This window comes from Melanotaenia boesemani, chromosome 5, assembly GCF_017639745.1.
Source record: "Melanotaenia boesemani isolate fMelBoe1 chromosome 5, fMelBoe1.pri, whole genome shotgun sequence".
NCBI classification, from domain to species: Eukaryota; Metazoa; Chordata; class Actinopteri; order Atheriniformes; family Melanotaeniidae; genus Melanotaenia; species Melanotaenia boesemani.
In genome coordinates, this window is record NC_055686.1 from 38639149 (window position 1) to 38656652 (window position 17504).

The 17504-nt window shown below is 41.3% G+C and overlaps 1 protein-coding gene across 1 annotated transcript in view; it reads right to left on the reverse strand.

Moving 5' to 3' along the window:
• Positions 1-17504, reverse strand: part of si:ch211-200p22.4 (phosphatidylinositol-binding clathrin assembly protein) — a 98625-nt gene that overhangs the window by 28555 nt on the left and 52566 nt on the right. The window contains 9 exon segments of the mRNA XM_041985563.1: positions 1017-1150; positions 4233-4356; positions 4474-4559; positions 8933-8974; positions 11896-12002; positions 13686-13797; positions 14168-14261; positions 14562-14664; positions 14878-14953. Of these exon segments, the coding sequence (XP_041841497.1) occupies positions 1017-1150; positions 4233-4356; positions 4474-4559; positions 8933-8974; positions 11896-12002; positions 13686-13797; positions 14168-14261; positions 14562-14664; positions 14878-14953 (878 nt within the window).

The following is a 17504-nucleotide window of genomic DNA, read 5'->3' on the forward strand; positions in this document are numbered from 1 at the left end:
CATCTTGAATTTGATGGCGGCGTATAAAAAAAGCTCAGGACAGGATCGTGGTTACTGTTGTGTAGCATCCTTTTTTAAACAACTGCCTGTAACCTCAGAGAGGAATATTGTCATATTCTTGTCTGAAACAGGGTTCTAGCTGACCTCAGGACCAGTTCTTTGTTGTATTTTCTTTTCCATGATGTCTTAAATGGTTTCAGCTTGTGAAAAGTCTGGACATGCTGAAACATGCAAGGCCTTCCCTGAAGAACTACATGATGGAGGCAAAGACGTTTCAGCACTGGTAGCGCTTCCTGTTCTACAAGCTAGCCGCTTCATGAGCACCAACTGTTCATACACGCTGCTCATACACTCTCATTTTTAATGGGCTTTGGACCAGATGATGACATTTCTGGATCATGTTAAATACAGCAGCATCCATGGATGAAATGAGCATGATTTCCATGACAGAACCACGTCTATCTGAGGCCTGAGGGCCCAAAGATCCCAACATCCAATACTGAAATATAGACATCTCTAGACTCTCTGGATGATTATTATGCACTTTATTGTCTTCACAATTCTAAACTGGAAGACATTTTTTTAAATCTCTCCTTATTTTGTAAACCTTTTATTTTTTTGCTTACCTATCTGGCTATTTCTAAGAGACTCTACCTCTCCAAAGTGCTCTCCTTGCTCCCAAATCAGTTTCCTGATGTGTTGACAATTACCCTAAATACTTTTAACATGGTCCTCCAGCTGTTTTACTTTATTCACACTTACTTTTCCATTCTTTGGTTGTCCTGGGCCCAACCTTTTTCATACAAGTTTCTTCCATAAAATTAAAGAGGAGTTTCATTAAACAGTAAAACATCTGATACGCTTTATCACGAATAAAATATTGGCTTATAAAACTTGAAGATCATTGCATTTGCCTCACTTGGTGAGCCAGGTATCATTTCTAACATGATAGATATAGGAGTGTATGAGCAGACAGATATTTGATGGGGTGTGTGTGTGTGTGTGTGTGTGTGCACCTGTGGGCGGTCAGCGTGGAGCTGAACAACTCGGGGGTTTGTGTGATGTGGTTGTTGTTGGCACTGCCTATCGACTGGCTGCTGGGGGAGGCAGAGGGTGGAGTCTGCAGGCTGATCTCCTTCAGGCGCTGGTCCTGGAAAACACACAGAAACAGAGTGAGGACTCTTGGCTCAAAGACAGTCCTTGAATCTGACACAACTTAAACTGAGCACGAAGACAAATAAATGTCCTAATCTGAGTCCTTGCAGGTCATGTGTAGAGATTATAGTCAGGAATCTCATCACAGAAATAGACACAGGAGAAAGCTGCACGCTGCCTTTTGGTGACATTCACTTTATTTTTGGCTTTAGATGCAGACTTGCTTCTAGCAAAATTTCCAATCAGTTTAGAGCTCAGATTCGGTGCTTAGTGGTGTGAAGTTAAGCAGACACAAAAGCGTAATGACACACAAGCAGCACAAAGTATGTTAAAACTAATTGGAATATTTGTCAGTGCTTCATCATTTAAATTCCCAGCCCTCATCCAGTATTTGACCCTGTCCAGCAGAGCCCCAGGTGCTGCTGACATGCAGGCTGTAGTTCTTTCTGGTGGCATATACACCAACATCAGCAAAGTCCAGCTGCTGCGACAACCTGAAATCCAGCCAAAGACAAAACAGCCGTAGGTTTTAATATTTGTTTTTGTTTGTTTTGCTGATTCAAGGTGATAAACTAAATGGATATGAAGCCTCATGTGACTAAAACAGCAAACTTCTTTTAGTGTAACTCTGCTGATGTTTGCAAGACAACATTTTCAGACCTCAGACTGCTCTCAGATAAGAAAGCCACTGACTTTTACAAACCCAGTAAAAAGACCAGAGCTTGACTACATCCTGAATCCCCTCTTTGCAGACTGATAACAGCAGGGACATCTAAATGGCAAAGAAGGCTCATTTCTCTTATCTGAACCTGCTAGCATTGCTGCAACCTCTGCTAAGCACAAAGCTTTCTTTCATATTTCACACACATCCACCATCTGCCTACATTTCCCCTTAGATCCTATTTGCCGCAGCAATGGCCGAATGTCTCCGCAGGGATTAAACGCTTGTATCTTATGTGGAAGAAGCCCGGGGGAGACACTTCTGTGTGTTTTCATTATTGTTTTCTTAAAGGAAAAGGAAAGTACATGCTCATGTCTTACAGCATGTACGTGTTGAAGACAAGCGAAGCCATTTAAAGTACAGCAGCGTAGCAGACATGGAAGGCCACAGACGGACGGAAAGGCGGCTTTTATTTACACATGGCCAGCCAGAGGTTTTAATTCAGCACAAACTTTAAAGTTAGGAAACGTTTCAACAACCTCCTCCACCTTTAACGGACTAATAAACAGAATCTCCTGCTGTACCTGCCTTGGCCGGCCGACTCCTCCTCATTTCTATTCTGACGGCGTAGCAAGGAACAAATGGGAACTGCTGTTATTGTTTGGGTGAAGGCCCCAGCTGGACAGTAGCTGAGTGTGGAAGTGTTTCTGTATGTGTGTGTCGGGTCCATATGGACACCAGAGAGCGCAGACAGCTGGACTGGAGTATCTGGACGACCCCTGCTAACCTCCAGCTCTATCTCACTCTGTTATGTTCTCGCTCTCACTTTATCAGGCCTCTCTTTTCTAACTAAACCCAAAAGGTAATCAGTGGACCTTGGCAGAAGCAGAGCAACCAAGGGCACAGAGTAAACAGTGCACTAAAATCCAATCAAACGCTCACACAAACACTCTGGCAACACATCGCGCGTATAATCGCACACACTTTGTGTACACACACAGCTCGCAAAGATGCTGGCAACGCTGCGGGACACATGCTGCATCTGCTCTGGCAGCATGCAAAACACACACTGAGCTGCTGTGTGTCTGCGTTGGAGCTTCACTGCTCTTTCTCAATTACAGTTTGCTGTAAGGCAAGGGCCCCCAGGGCCGCACACAGAAATGTCAACACATTTTACACTTGACTTTTCTATTGCTTGGCTCGCCACCGAGGCCGTTGGCCTTTGTCCTCAACTGGAGTTCAGATCTCAAACCACAAAGTTGCTGGACAGCCTACCAGCGGGCGCCTACCAGCGGGCGCCTACCATGGACCGTCTGATTTATAGAACAAAGCGGAGCAAATTTAGAGCCCAGTGTCTCAGTTTTCTTTTAGTGGGAAATGACTGCAGTAAAACCCATGATTATTGAATTCCTGAAGTCTAACCTGTGCATCCAGGTTACAGGTGCAATCAACACTTTCACATTCAATATCTAATGAAGCCTGTTCTCATCCATCCTACGTTAGAAACTCACTGTGTAATTTTATCTTTTTAATGGAGTTTGATGGCAACTATGTACCAAGATCCAAATGTCTTCAGGAAAAAAAACATAAATATGAACTAAAATGACATGAAACATAAAATGATTAGCAGGCAATATTAAATTTGAGCTTCCCATTCATACCTGCCTATGTGCTGATTTACTAGGTTAGTTAACATTTACTCACAGAAGAATTGATGAAAAATAGTCTTTGTACTTTTGCTGCTACATGAAAACATTTTAAAAGTCCTAACATTTTGGGAAACCCAAAATTTGACACCTCTCTGGGCCCAGTTAAAGCTGCTATTCTGTAAGTAAAAAGTCACCTCTCAGCAAAAGACTAGCAAAGAGAGCTGTCAGCCAGCAGAGTGGAGTTTTACAATGTTTGCTCTTGCTTTTCTTACTGATTTAATGTCTGCTTGTGCATTAATATACTTCCACGTCTTAATCTCCAAGAAAAATGTTGTTTCCAGCCTTTGCCATGTAAATTCCACCTCTTCTTCCCCAAGTGTTTACATATGCGAGCTGACTGTTGTGGACGATCTGATGCTCTGGGAGGCCTGGAAAAGCCTCAGCTTTAAGGCAGCTGACAGGTGTTTGGTAATTCTAGTGAACAATTTCCACACAGCAGAAAGTTCTGGACACTTCAGGCTTCCTGGATTTCCTCTGGATGCTCAGCTTCCAGGTTCCGTGAAACTTGACAGGACAAACTAAACAGCAAATGACTGTCTGAGTCTTTCTGTGCTTCAAACAGCAGCTTAAAACCCTGGTGAAGTGCTTCCATTTGAAGAGTCACTTAGAAACAGACACAGCAGTAACTTGCTAGCCTGCTGTTCTGGACGAGGTATAACCACCTCAGCCAGAGCTAATTTGGTTTAAAAAGGATGAAAATGTGTTACCTTCAGAGCCTGCAGTGTGGCCTGTTCCTCCTCTAAGGCCTGCTGCTTCTCCTTCTCATCCATGCGGCTGAAGGACATGCCGGTGGTGGAGAGAGAAGAGACAGCGCTCGACAAGGTGGATGCTCTGCAGCACAGGTTAGAGTAGAGCTGTGATATTTACTATTAAACCTTGGTGAGTTTTAAAGTTCTGTACTTTTCAGATTCAAACCTGATGCAACCGGAAAGAAAGTTAAATACCTACCTGGTGTCTGCATTCAGCTCCTTTGTCTTCTTGCCCTCCAGAGAGGCCAAGTGCTGCTCCAAAGCCTCCAGGAGGCTGCTGGGGGCCTGAGAGAGGAATGACAGTGAGCAACAGGAGAAAAGAGACATTCAATCTGCTCAACTTTCTTTTTTTGGTTTCTCTCTTATGCAAAAACCTGCCTACACAGAGTTATACGCACACAAACACAGCACCCAGAGTTAGTGGGTCTCACAGGAAGGTAACAGAGTGCATCAGGCTCCAAGAATAGCCATGGCAACATGCAGCAAACACTCACATTGTTAGCAGGAGACTCAAAGGGGAACGAGAACAAAGGAAGAGGTTAGAAAACAAAGAGTGAGGAAAAAGGTTGGGAGCAAAAGGAGAAATTGCACCTTCTTTTCTTGACTTCACATGAGCAGAAGGCAAGGATACCTACGGGAGACCATTTATGGTAGACTACTTCTACACCCCATCGCTCTGTGTCCTGTCTTGCTTTTAAGAAGAGCGCCTGGATGGACTTTGACTTGTTAGCATGTCTCTGCTGTAGTTTCACTAAAAACCTGATATAAATGTTGCACCTTGGGACTGATTTTATACTTATACTTGCTGGGGGGGAAAAAAAAGGAAAAACCTTTGGTTTTTAACAATCAACAGATGCACAAAATTTATGCACAACTGTTCTGGAGTGCAACTCCGTGAGATGTCATGAAGGGATTGTTGCTAAGCTGCTACAGATAACACAGTTCAGCTCCAAAATCTAAGCTGAGTTCCAGTTGTTCGTGCTGAAAAATACAACAACTTCACTGCTTGTTAGGCGCCTCATTAATACTCCAAAGACCACAGAGGGGAAAATGAAAAAGAGCCATACAGCTGCATTATTCAGTGCACATCTCTAAGGCACATCTAGAAATGAACACACAGGATTTTTTGAAACAAAAATAAGGGGGGTGTGGGGACAGCTCAGCTCTCAGAGAGAAGGGGGAAATTATTCCACTGCGAAAATATGACAACGTCATGTCTGACTCTCCATCCACAAGAATGCAGACTGTGCTGTCGGCAGGGCTGCAGACATGCTCCACGATGGTACGCGCTCGCCAAACTGTTGCCAGGGTGTTAAAAGAAACAGTGATTTGCAGAAGAAAAGGAGCACATCTTTAACTGTCAGCGGGTTTAAAAAGGTAAAATACGGTCTTGTGGATGCCCAGTCAATATTAGCTCTATATGCATCGCTGCAGCCAGCAGGCATCTATGAACTGTCTCTTTACTGACTTCAGACACTTATTAGTGATCGCTCAAGCTCTGAAAAACACAATAAAAGAAAAGAGCAAAGAAGTTTAAAAGAGAATCCTCTTTCATGTCTCTATTGATGACTGCAGTTACACAGTAATATCCAGGTCGCTGACTATAAAAGTACCGCTGCTATGAATGCGGCAGCAACCACGTCCTGCATGACAAACATGAAATAAAGAACGACTAAGGAGAAGGAGCGACTCCAACTTCTATGTGGATGCTCTTTCATGCAGACTGAGGTGGTGGGGTGGGTGGAGGGAGGGAAGCCTCGGTTCCTTCATGAGCTTCCATGGCCTTGTGCTTGTTGTGCCAGAGCAGCGTGTGCGTGGTTGCTGTGTGTGTTTTACAGCTACAAGCAAGCCACCTGAGGTTAGCACGCATGAAATGTACCGAGTCCCTATCAGGTCACTCAACGCAAGGAAGTAGAAAAGAAAAGAAAGGGAGGAGCATGCCCGAGACAGCTCGAGGTGTCTGTGTGCATGTTTGAAACACATTTACACGTATGAGAATAACTCATGCACAGACTTAAAGGAAAATCCCGCTGTTGTTGAATCAAGTCTTTTTTTTATCTTTTTGGGTTTTTATAGGGACAAGAATCGTTAGAATTGGTTGTTTTGACAGTTTGGTTTCCATCTCTAAGTCTATAATAAAAGATGCAAAGACAAAAACTAATAATCCTGAAAGCAGGCGGAGGCAGGATGATGGAGGAACCTGCTGGTGTCGCCTGTCCTGGTTCCCATTCAGACAAAAGCTTACACTGCAAAAAAAGGTGAAAACCTTCTGGTTCCAAGTTTGGAAATTAAAAAAAACCCGGCTGTGGAGTTATAACTAGTGAATTTGTGGTTTTGATAAACACTGTGTACAAAACACAACTTCCAGGACAGACGAACCTACGGAGACCTGACACTTCTACATCGATGAAACTGACTCAACGCTTCGCACACACACAGAAAATTAATCCAAACGTGGCCGAAAAAGACAGAAAATTTTTTAATTTCATAATTTAATGTATTCTTGCTCAACCGCAAACAAGTTCCACAGATTTTTGTCCCCATTAAACAAGTTGGGAAAAAAGCGAACCAAAGAAAAATGCTTGAATTTTCCTTTAAGCGGGTCAGAGGGGTTAAGCTGTACAGTGTGCAACCCACCACCTACAATGTATGATCCTTTTGTTCTCTGTGACAGAGGGGGAAAGAAAAGCCTGTAACTACTACAGCCCATGAGTTTAACACTCGTACAGTCCATGCTGTAAACTTCCCACATTTACATCTTAATGGTTTTTAGTAATGAATGGCCAAAGTTTGGTTCTGCTGAGGCTTTTGAATCCTAAAGAGTGTGTTAGGGGGAAGGGTTGTATTCTTGGGACACAAAAAGTACCAAAGTTGTTGAGCTTACACTGTCAATCAGCCAGTAAACATTTCCCCTTTTCCTTCTTTAACTGCAGATTATTTCAGTGTGTCTACCAGCTCATTCCACTGTTATGTGAATCTTGGTTGGTTTTGGTGCCTGAAGCAAGCAGACACCCTGCAGAGGAGCGACATTAAACTTGTATAAGTCATGAAATATAACTATATCACGGTGTGCTGGGCCGATAGACCTAGCACTGCTGCAGCTCAGTGTGTAACACTCAGGGCGAATGACAGTCCAAAGCTTCTTGACCTTTTTGACGTGCTCATTTAGTTGGTTGTAATTTGTTCCACCTCTGATATTTTGATTATATAAAATACCAAAACACAGGTTTAAACAAAGTCTAAAACACTGCTGGGACTCAGTTTACTTGTTCTTGAAAGCAGTTTGGATTTGAAAAATTGCTATTTCCCTTTGGGATTATTAAAGTATTTTTCATTTCATGTTAACATGCTAGCATGTCTATTTTTACATGTGATGCCTCTAATCTTTCCATAATGGGCTGTTGTGGTAGTCAAACAGCAAAACAAAGCTGAATGTTTTTCCTACACAAAGCCTGGATAAGTAAAAATTCTGGCCTTAAGAAGGTGCTATGTGACGAGTGTGTGTAGAAATCCTTTGGAGATCATCGATATGTGCTCATACAACCAATGACAGCCAAGATAAACCTGACTGAAAGTTGAAGCCTTCGAAGCTAGTTTAGCCTCAAGTCCATTCTTGTTTTTATCAAATTTCTTTCTGTCGTGGTTTGTGTGTTTCACATGTAAACAGCACTGAGTTGTTACAGATAATTAAGTTTATACGGTGGAGTTCTTTAGCACCAGTTGGCTGGTGATTTCGTGGTTGCACATTTATACTATTGGTTTGTCATTTTCTAGTTTTATATGATGCAACTGTAGATGCTCTCCACGTGGATATTTTGGAAGCACCCATTTTTCCTGAGGCGGTACAACGGGAACGCCAATCGCCTCGTAATACCACCGACTCTCGGGCGCTCAGGAACACAACAGGAACGCACCATTAATCAGAGAAACGCCGAAAACGGGGAAACGTGACTTCCATTTTAACAAGTTTATTATTCAAAGTAAAAATAATAAAAAAACAAAAACAAACAGAAGATCAACATTAAGCTGCATTTTATATGAAGATTTTTCTTCTTTTCCTCATGACCTAACCTAGAAAATCTACAAAGTCTCTGAGGTCCACCCATGAAAATTTATCCTTCAAGCAAATCCTGTGAACAGCTTGACAATTAGACAAAAAGGCAATTATCAGCTTGATGTTTAAACACAGAAACCACATCCTCCTAAAGCAACGCCATCCTGGTTTTAAGCTCTTTGTTGCAGTTATCCTTGTTTTTGTAAATTCAAGGTCTGAGCTTCTGTTTGCCTTCTCTCAGGGTTTTAACACAAATAATGATTAAAACTGTATCAGGTGTGTTCAGTAGTCTGACTTCACACACCTACATTTCTAAGAGCATTTAAGAGGGAGGAAAAGCCAGGGTACTGGGACTGGATTTCAAACAGTGATATCAGACTGGACGAGATGGTTAAATAACTTAAAAAGTGGCTGGTGGAGGGTGAACAGGAGAGTTAGCAGGAACACAGGCATACACATGAGGTAAATAAGGTGTGAGCTGCTGGATGGACGGGTGATACCACATGAACTAGAAGAGAAAGATGTCTGAAAACAGGAAGAGGAAACGATAGACAACAAGAAAAAAGCTAGAGTCAGAGAGGTGGAAGGTGAGATGTACACTGACCTGTGAGAGATCTGGGATGTCACCCTGATCTATTCCAACTTGCTGTCGTCAAAAAATAAATAAAAAATTTCAAAACAAAGGGAAGAGGTAGGTGGGATAAAATGGAGAAGAAAAAATGAAAAACAAACGGGAATCATTACTTCATGCAGTGACAGGGTCAACATAAACGACAACAGAAATAAACAAGCAAACGTTTTGGACGGGAGTTGGCCGATGAACCAACCGATGTCCACAGTGAAAGATGGCGGCAGTGGTAAACATGTCGGACCAATGAGGGAGCGCAGCCATGAATGATGGTGGGATAACACCACGTCCTCTACTCTAAAATCAACTCCATGAGACTTACAACGAAGACGGATAACATCTGACACATCTCAGGACACACAGATTAAACATCATTTCAGACCGTTCGTTAGAAATCACCTCAAACTTTTACTGCTGGATTATTACAGCAGAAATAAAAGTGTTTAAAGAGTCCAAGCTGCTGTTTATTTTACTTCAACTTCATTTCATTTTTTTGGTTATGACGTCCTATCGAGTATTCTTTGAAAGTAAAGAAGGAAACTTGAAACTGAACAGTGACACATTCTTAGTAACAATACCGTGACTCTGAACTGGATTGAGGATAAAACTTGGTTGTGATCAGTATACGCTGAACATCCCCACGACTCTGCACATTTAGCAGGAATAACCAGAAGTAGTCGTTTTCCGGCTGACAATCAGTGTGAAATGTGGACGTGAGGGTTCTGGCCAGCTCTTTACACTGCTGCGTCGCTTCATTGATGTTTGCAAACACTCACGTATGAGCAGCTTTCTGAAGGAAGTCACATCAGTGTTGATTTCACTGGGTCACTGACACACCTAGCTTCTTTTCATTTTCAGCCATTCTGTTGTTTTTACACCAAGGACCATGATGGAAACAAGTTTCCTACTTTAGCGTGTTATCCTTTGGAACGCTTTCTATCAGAAACCAATGATTTGTCGCTGTGTTTGGGATCATTGTTTTAGCTAACACACATGACGGTGTTACATACGACTGCAATACTTTGCTATGTAGAGGAGTTCATGGTCCATGCAGGGCCTGCAAAGTGTCCATCACTCCTCCACCACCACCAGAAGAGCTCCGCTTGGTCTCATCTGTCTAAAGATGGCTGTTTTAGATGTTTTGTTCAGATATATTTCTGCAATCCTTAGTTGTGCTGTCATGGTTTTCTAAGCGAGAGGAAGCAACAATTCAAAGCAAAGCATACTCAGTCTTTCTAACTGTACCATGTAAATAAGGCCTGTAGAGTCTGAGAAGCAGCGTTTGGGTTTTCTGTGAGCTGAATGTTGGACTGTTTGTCCTTGGGGTAAAACTCTGTTGAACTTCATTCCTGGGAAGGAGGATAACTCCCTTGAATCTCTCAGTGAAGCATGATGGAGTCCCATATTGTCCACAAGTGGCCTGACGTACGTTTCCTTCTTGGCATTGTGTCAACACAAGCCTTAAAAAAAGTAGTGAACTGCCTAACCTTCTGCTTTTACGGAGGCCTTCACACTCACTGATGACAAGTTAATCAAGTGTATTTAATCAGCAGCACCAGGCAGCAATTTAACAGAAGCTGTGAGAGTTTTTGCAGAAAGTTCTTCTGAATTTCTTCTTAGTTTTTGTTAAACATTTAAACTGTATAATGTGATGTGTTGTTAATATTAGGTTGCATTTGCTTCATTTTAACACCTATGAATTACAAGACATTTTCCTCATTCTGGTAAAACCTTGAACGTAAAACCAGATGTTCTGTTTAGAACAACTGGAACAAATCGGTTTGCATCAGTCGTCTTCTGGACTGTGAAGCGGGTGTGGACAGGAATCTGTCTGCATTGTACTCAGGTTATTTTTACATCATGTGTTAAGGTCACAATAACATACCAGTCTAATCAAACAAATCTATACTAAAAGTACTGTAGGTGCTAAATTTAACTTTTTGAAGTACCATCAGTGGGAGTTACATGTTTTAGCATCCTGTCGAAAGAACAGATGTCAAACATTTAAAAGGCTAAAACATCATTTGAGCCACAGGACAAGACAATTCAAAAATGTAATAAGAAACATGTCTTATTTTACATAACACGCAAATTATTTCTCTGTTTGAAAATGTGGTTTGAGTAGTTTACAGGGTGGTTTTTGGAATTTGTATGGGGTTAAAGGGGAAAGGATTTTTAGAAAACAGGAGTTGGGCTTTACTTTTATTTTTTTATACAATTAAGACAAAGAAACTAAAAGTAGAAACTTATTTGTTCACTGACTACATCTTTTCTTTCCTTTAAATACAAACTCTACATTTAACCTCAAACTGTCCAGGGAGCTCTTTAAAACATAATTATAGAAATACAGAGATCTGAATGGGAACACATCCTTCTGTCTACATTACAGAGGATGTGAAGCCCCTGGAGTGTTTCCCTCTGCTGAAATTACAGCAGCTTATTTTCACCATTTCAAGTCTGAAAGAGGAAAAAAATGGTGGGAGGGAAAGAATTGGGCACAGGAGAGAAGAGAGACAGAGGGATGATCTGTGAGCGCTGGGCGGCGGAGAGCCACGAGTATCCATCTTTGTCAGGGGGGAAGAGGGAGAGCGAGGGAGCAGAGGGAGCGGGGGCTGACGGAGCACATGACCACATCCTCCATCTTAGGGCTACTTTGGGCCTACAAATTTTATATATATACATATATATATATATATATATATATATATATATACACATATATATATATATATATATATATATATATATATATATATATATATATATATATATATACATACATATATATGTGTGTGTGTGTGTGTAAGCAGATGTGGGGCAGTAAGAGGAAGGTCAGGTTTGCTGGATTGAACGTAGCTGAGTGAGCATCTTAAGTGTGAAAAATGCACTTGTTAAATGACTGTTTGCACATATCTGTGTGTGTGTACATGTAAATGTACCTCCGCCACTTTGAGGAACTCCGACAGCTTCGTCATCCTGTAAAGAAATTTCTTGTAGATGTCGAGAGCATCTTTACACTGATTTTTCTTCATGTCAAAGTATTTCTCTGTGGAGACATTAAAAACACACATTAGAGGCAAACAAAGGTTTAAAAGGAAAAGGGCAGAAAGGAAGTGTTAAATGAGGGAAGAACAGAAGCGAGGAAGGAGGCAGGAGCCATCAGAAAATGATCAGGTGGAGACCGAAGCGTTTGGCAGCAACATGACAGCTTGTCAGGACCTACTGTGTCGGTGTGGCAGGCCGGCTGTGTGAGCGCTGCTGTTACACATCTTCCACATATGAAGATTTACATGAGTGGACAGGATTTTAGTCTGTTTGTAATGCGGTGCTGCAGCTTGTTCTCATTGTTGCCTTTTGTGTCGGCTTACAGAGATTTCTCCAGATTATGAACCGGAGATGATGAAACCCCTGAACTGTTTAAACATTTACATGAATAAACATCATTTTTAGGCCCTGTGAGCACAAACCGGCTTTTCTCTTTGTTTGCTATCAACCACTTGCAAACACAGTTTCTGCCTCCTAACAAACGAATATTCTTGGAAACTGGTCAGAGTGGAGATATTTAAACTCTGCTTACAGGACGGCCGTGTGATGAGAGTAGCTGCAGTTGTTTTGGCTTTTATTGTCTTTTTGGTTTGCACCAGTCAGCTCTTTGTTCACATGACAGCTTTCAGACGAGAGCAGACAGTAAAAGAGCTGCTGCAGAATAACGACTCCAGCTTCTCTGTTGTCTTATTCACACAGTAAGAGGAAGACAAGCTCTAGCAGTTTCTCTTTCTCTTGTTTTGCTAGAAAGTGAAATTAGCAGGTGATGGAAGATCACATATGACTAAAAATGTCTGAACTGTCAAAACCAGTGGTTTGGAAAATAATCCAACAAGTCCAACCTGTGCTCTCTGTACAGATTGTGCTGTTCTGGTTACCTTTGGTGCTCTCTCTTTAATTTCTATTAAGTTTTGATAGAAAAATATGTATATTCTTTAGTCTCAACATTCGGCATGCTGTCATGCATGAAACAGGGCTGGAGTTCGTACATGCATGTAACGTTTTGTGTGGTGGAGACTGAAGACCATGAAACTGCCCAAGCTTACTTGGACAGCCTGAAGACATCCATCTGTATTATTTTTTACTTGGATACATCTTTGACTTCTGATCAAATATTCACATTTAACTCATGATGTAAAAATATCGACTCAGCTTAAGTTTCCAGTAGATCATTTCAAATTAGTTAAAAGCAAAATTTACTTTGCTCCTTGTGGAAAAGAGCACAGGGAACATTATTTAGCATTTCATGAAGAAAATATCAAAGATATATGATTTAAATGCAGTGATAAATTTGTGTATTTCTCTTGTTTTCTCATTGGTGCTCCTCATGATTGTCTGCTTTGTTTTCTTACAGAAGCTGTAAGATGTTTTACATCTTTCTTTTGGTTGTATCTTTGTCAGCGTGTTCTTCCTTTGTTTGTCCCGGTCAGGTCCAACAATAGCGTAACGTAGCCCAACACACAACACAAGCGTCAGGGGGAGCTAAATCCCAAAAGTCGATCGATCGATCAAACGAACGAGAATTCAGTTGCACAGTTATAATCTGGCTATAATTTGGCTAGTGGAAACTGTAATTGGCTGAGATCTAGTTGCATGTTGAGATGGAGACATCTCATGGAGACAGGCTGAAAGTTTTTTGACAACACATTATGTTCCATGGAAAGCATGTCTGAAAGTGTCCTACCCAACAGGTTGATGACTCCTTCATTGTAAGCAGCAAAGAGCCTGATGGAGTCTTTAAAGAGGAGCATGAAGGCCGAGTTGATCACGCCATTGGTCAGCTCGTTAGGGTTGGCCTGCAGAGAGGAGAAAGGTGAGATGATGTCTTCATCATATCTTTTCAAACCTCTTTTTACAAAGAAACTTCTAAATTTCTTCTCGATAATGTGATCCATGTCAACTGGCATGAAGTAACCAGCTACTCCTTCATCTGACCTTCATCACCATTCTTTTTCCATTCTTTAAAGCTTGCTGTCACAAACCACAATGCACCAACCATTTTCCTCAGATCCCCACCCAGTCCTAGTCTGTGATATGCTTCCTATACTCCATTAATTAGAGGTCCCAAACTTGGCAAACGTTTTCTTTCAATTTACATTTTGATTGGAAAGCGAGTCATCCACATCGCTGGCAAGACACACGTAAAAACACAAAGACTCTTCATACCTGGAAATCCAGCAGAGCGTCCAACTGGTTCTGGATGATGGGCAGAGTCTTGATCAGCTTTTCTGTGTTCATCGTGCGCATCACACCGTCAATACTGACAAGGAGGAATACACACAAGCAATTAGGCAGGAAAAAAAAAGCCTTTTAAAGGCGTATTTTCATGCAAATGAAACAAAAAGACTGAAGAGATGCAAAACATGACAAAGTAGTCCAAAAGTCTTTTAAAACTTTTTTTTTAATTTAAGAAGCATTCCTGCCAGGTTGTATTAACCTGCCTACAGGGGAGCTGCACTAAGAGTTCAGATCCAAAAGATGGACCACATCTTCTGGCTTGTTACACCATGAGTGTGAAATATGAGAGCAGCTGACATTTCGTGTGTGTGATCAGCCCTACCCCCTCTTCATCTTGGTGAAATCCACAGCCACCAGTCTATAGGACATGGCCTTTTCATTCAGGTAGCGACTGTATCGCCTGATGAAGGTTGACATGTCGTAACCTGGATGAGTGGAAGACAGGAGACATTCAGGAGGAAAAATGTACTGGCTGTGTTAGATGAGGTCCCTAAAACTGATCTCTCAAAGTTTTACTCCAGATTGAGATTTTTAAATACTTTAAATAGTTTAAAGCCCTGATGTTCTTTGTTAGTTGTGATTCTTTGTGAAGTTATGATGTGGACTTCCTCACAGGTCTTCGTTTATGGGTGTTTTACCTTGCAGGGCTCCCTTATCCAAGAAGTTGTTTAGGTTGAACAGAGTATTTCTGGAGGCCAGGTACTGGATGAAACGCTGAGATAAGAAAGAAAGAAGGAAAATAAATAAACGCAGGTCCAAGCTTTCTTCATTTAAATTAAACAGATGTTGACAAATGCCAAAAAGCCTAAAAATCAGAACTGTATTCATCTGTGTTTGTTGCTGGAGGTGAAATGTCATGAATATGAACATTTGAATTGTTTTGTTGTTGCATCAGAAAGAAAATATTATCACAGATTTTCAGTTATATCCATCAATGTGCTAAACGTATGAAGCAGCAAGCTGACTGCAGTGTTTAGTTTGTACCACGAGATGTCCACAGAAGACAGTGGACCTTGAATTATCAGAAAATTAACTTTTATTTGTGTCTTTGAATTGTTTTGGGCAGCTGGTATGCATCCAAGATGACAGGAGAAAAAAAGAGCTGAGTACTGAAAAGTTATCAGTGTTAATGGGCCATGTTCAGGTGTGAAGCAAAAAGCTGATGAAAACAAAGATAACGGAACGCGTCTGCAGCCAAACCAAAGCAGCAGCAGGTCTGTGCTGGATGTCAATATCAGCACAACATCGTCTTCAAAGTATCAGTGGCAGGACATTCAACATGTTGACAGTGTTTACACTTTGTTAGTTACCAGCACATGCTGATTGATTTCAAGGCATTCGTCATTAAACCCACAACAAGCTGAAACTTTGACATGATAAACACCAAAGTTTCAAAGATTTGTCCTCTGAATACAATCAGTTGACAAGTGATAGAAAACTTCTCTCAACTTGGTGGTACAAGATGAAACATCAGGGGATCACAAAAGTGTTTAGGGTCCCTCTTCGGGGGAACAGAGTCTGCACAAAATCTCATGGCAACCACTTCAAGAACACTGAGCCGTATGAATCCGAGCGAAAGCAGAGGGCAGACCAACCAGCAACCCAACACCATGGCTCCGTAGGGCTCGGCGGCTTCTCTCTTAAGCCATTTTCACAAATATCTCGGACGATGCTTGTAGAATCAAGTCTGACTTATTAAGATATTTGCACTCGTTGATACAGCTCATGAACATTTTTTCAATTTCAGCAAAAAAAAAAAAAAAAAAAAAATAAGAAAAGAAAAAAACACTTCGTTCACATTTATTTCCCATTACAGTGTTTAGTTGTTTTAATGGCTAACAACCTGTTAGCATGTAGCCATCCTTCTGGTCTTAACGTGGAGACTTTCAGAGCTCCCCAAAACAAGCTTGTTTAAGAATATTGTCAAGTTGGACAGTTTAATGCTGCCAAGGATCAGGTTTTTCTGCAGAGCGTCTGGTGTTTTACGCTGGAATCCAACGAGTGCATAACTGGCCGCTACGAGGCTTCGCTTTGTCCACGTGAGCTTTTAGAAAACTAGGAAAGGATCTGTGTGCTAGTCTTGGAGAAGTGAGTCTTCTTTGGTCAGTGTCCAGTCTATGGGGATGGATTTGGTGGCAACTTGGCTTTAGCTGCACTGGAAGTGTTCGAGTGGCCCTTTTAGAGTGCAAACTGGAAATAAGTGATGAGTCCCACCTCCATTTGGGCTGAGCCTTCTAACTATGTATGCACTTAGGTTAAAACCAGAACACACAAAAAAAGATGAGAAGAAGAAAAACCAGCATGGTGAGGAAAGACTTTGTAAAGGAACTGCTGTTATTCACACCCCTACAATTTACTTTAGATGGATCTCATGCCCATATATGGGAAGCTTCTGTACAGCTGATGTAAAATGTATGTGTGCAGTCCCAATTAGCTTGCACACATGGACCCAGGAATTATGCAACAACCCTTAAAGGGTGATGGTATCAAAGCCTAACAACCTCAGTGACCTAGATAACATGTCAGAAGAGGAGTTTCTTAAAGATATCAGTAAACACATGCAATATAAGAAGAATGCAAGATGCTTTGCTACTGATTAGAAACAAAAAGTACACACATTTTTAAGCATGGCATATCACGCATATCTTCATTTAGTTTATAATCTTTTATTCTCAGTTTAACTACAAAAAAAGTCCTTTGTTCAAAGAGAAAGTCCTTAAAATTAGAGAGGTTGGATTAGGCTTCGTAATGTTGGGCTTAACTTTTGCTCCTGAGGAAGAAAACCTGGAAAAATTCTGGTTTTTGATTTACATGGAACTGATCTGTAGAAACTCCTGCTTACTGCTGACAAATGAGACGTTTGTGTCCTTCATGCAGAGGTTACAGGTCCTGCAGAACGGCAACCTCAGAGCTTTAGTTCCTGCTCTACGACAGCACTGCGGGGGATAATTTAACTGTGTGTACATCCCCTACCGCTGTACATGGTGTGGCCTCAACTGCTTACATCATCCATCTTGCAGAGTCCATGTTTAACCATTTATTGTTTCCCCATTTTTATTTTTTTTTGGTCAGTTTGTTAAAATACCTTTGAGGGCTTGGAAAGGCGAAACTGAGAAAATAATGAACTAACCTTCAGAAAGATGGAGATCAGCAGTATAATTATAGGAGAAGACATTATGTAATAAGTCTGTTGAAAACATGAATGAGATCAAATCTTGTCCAGAGAGTAACAAATCATGTCATGTTGTTGATTATATTTGAACAA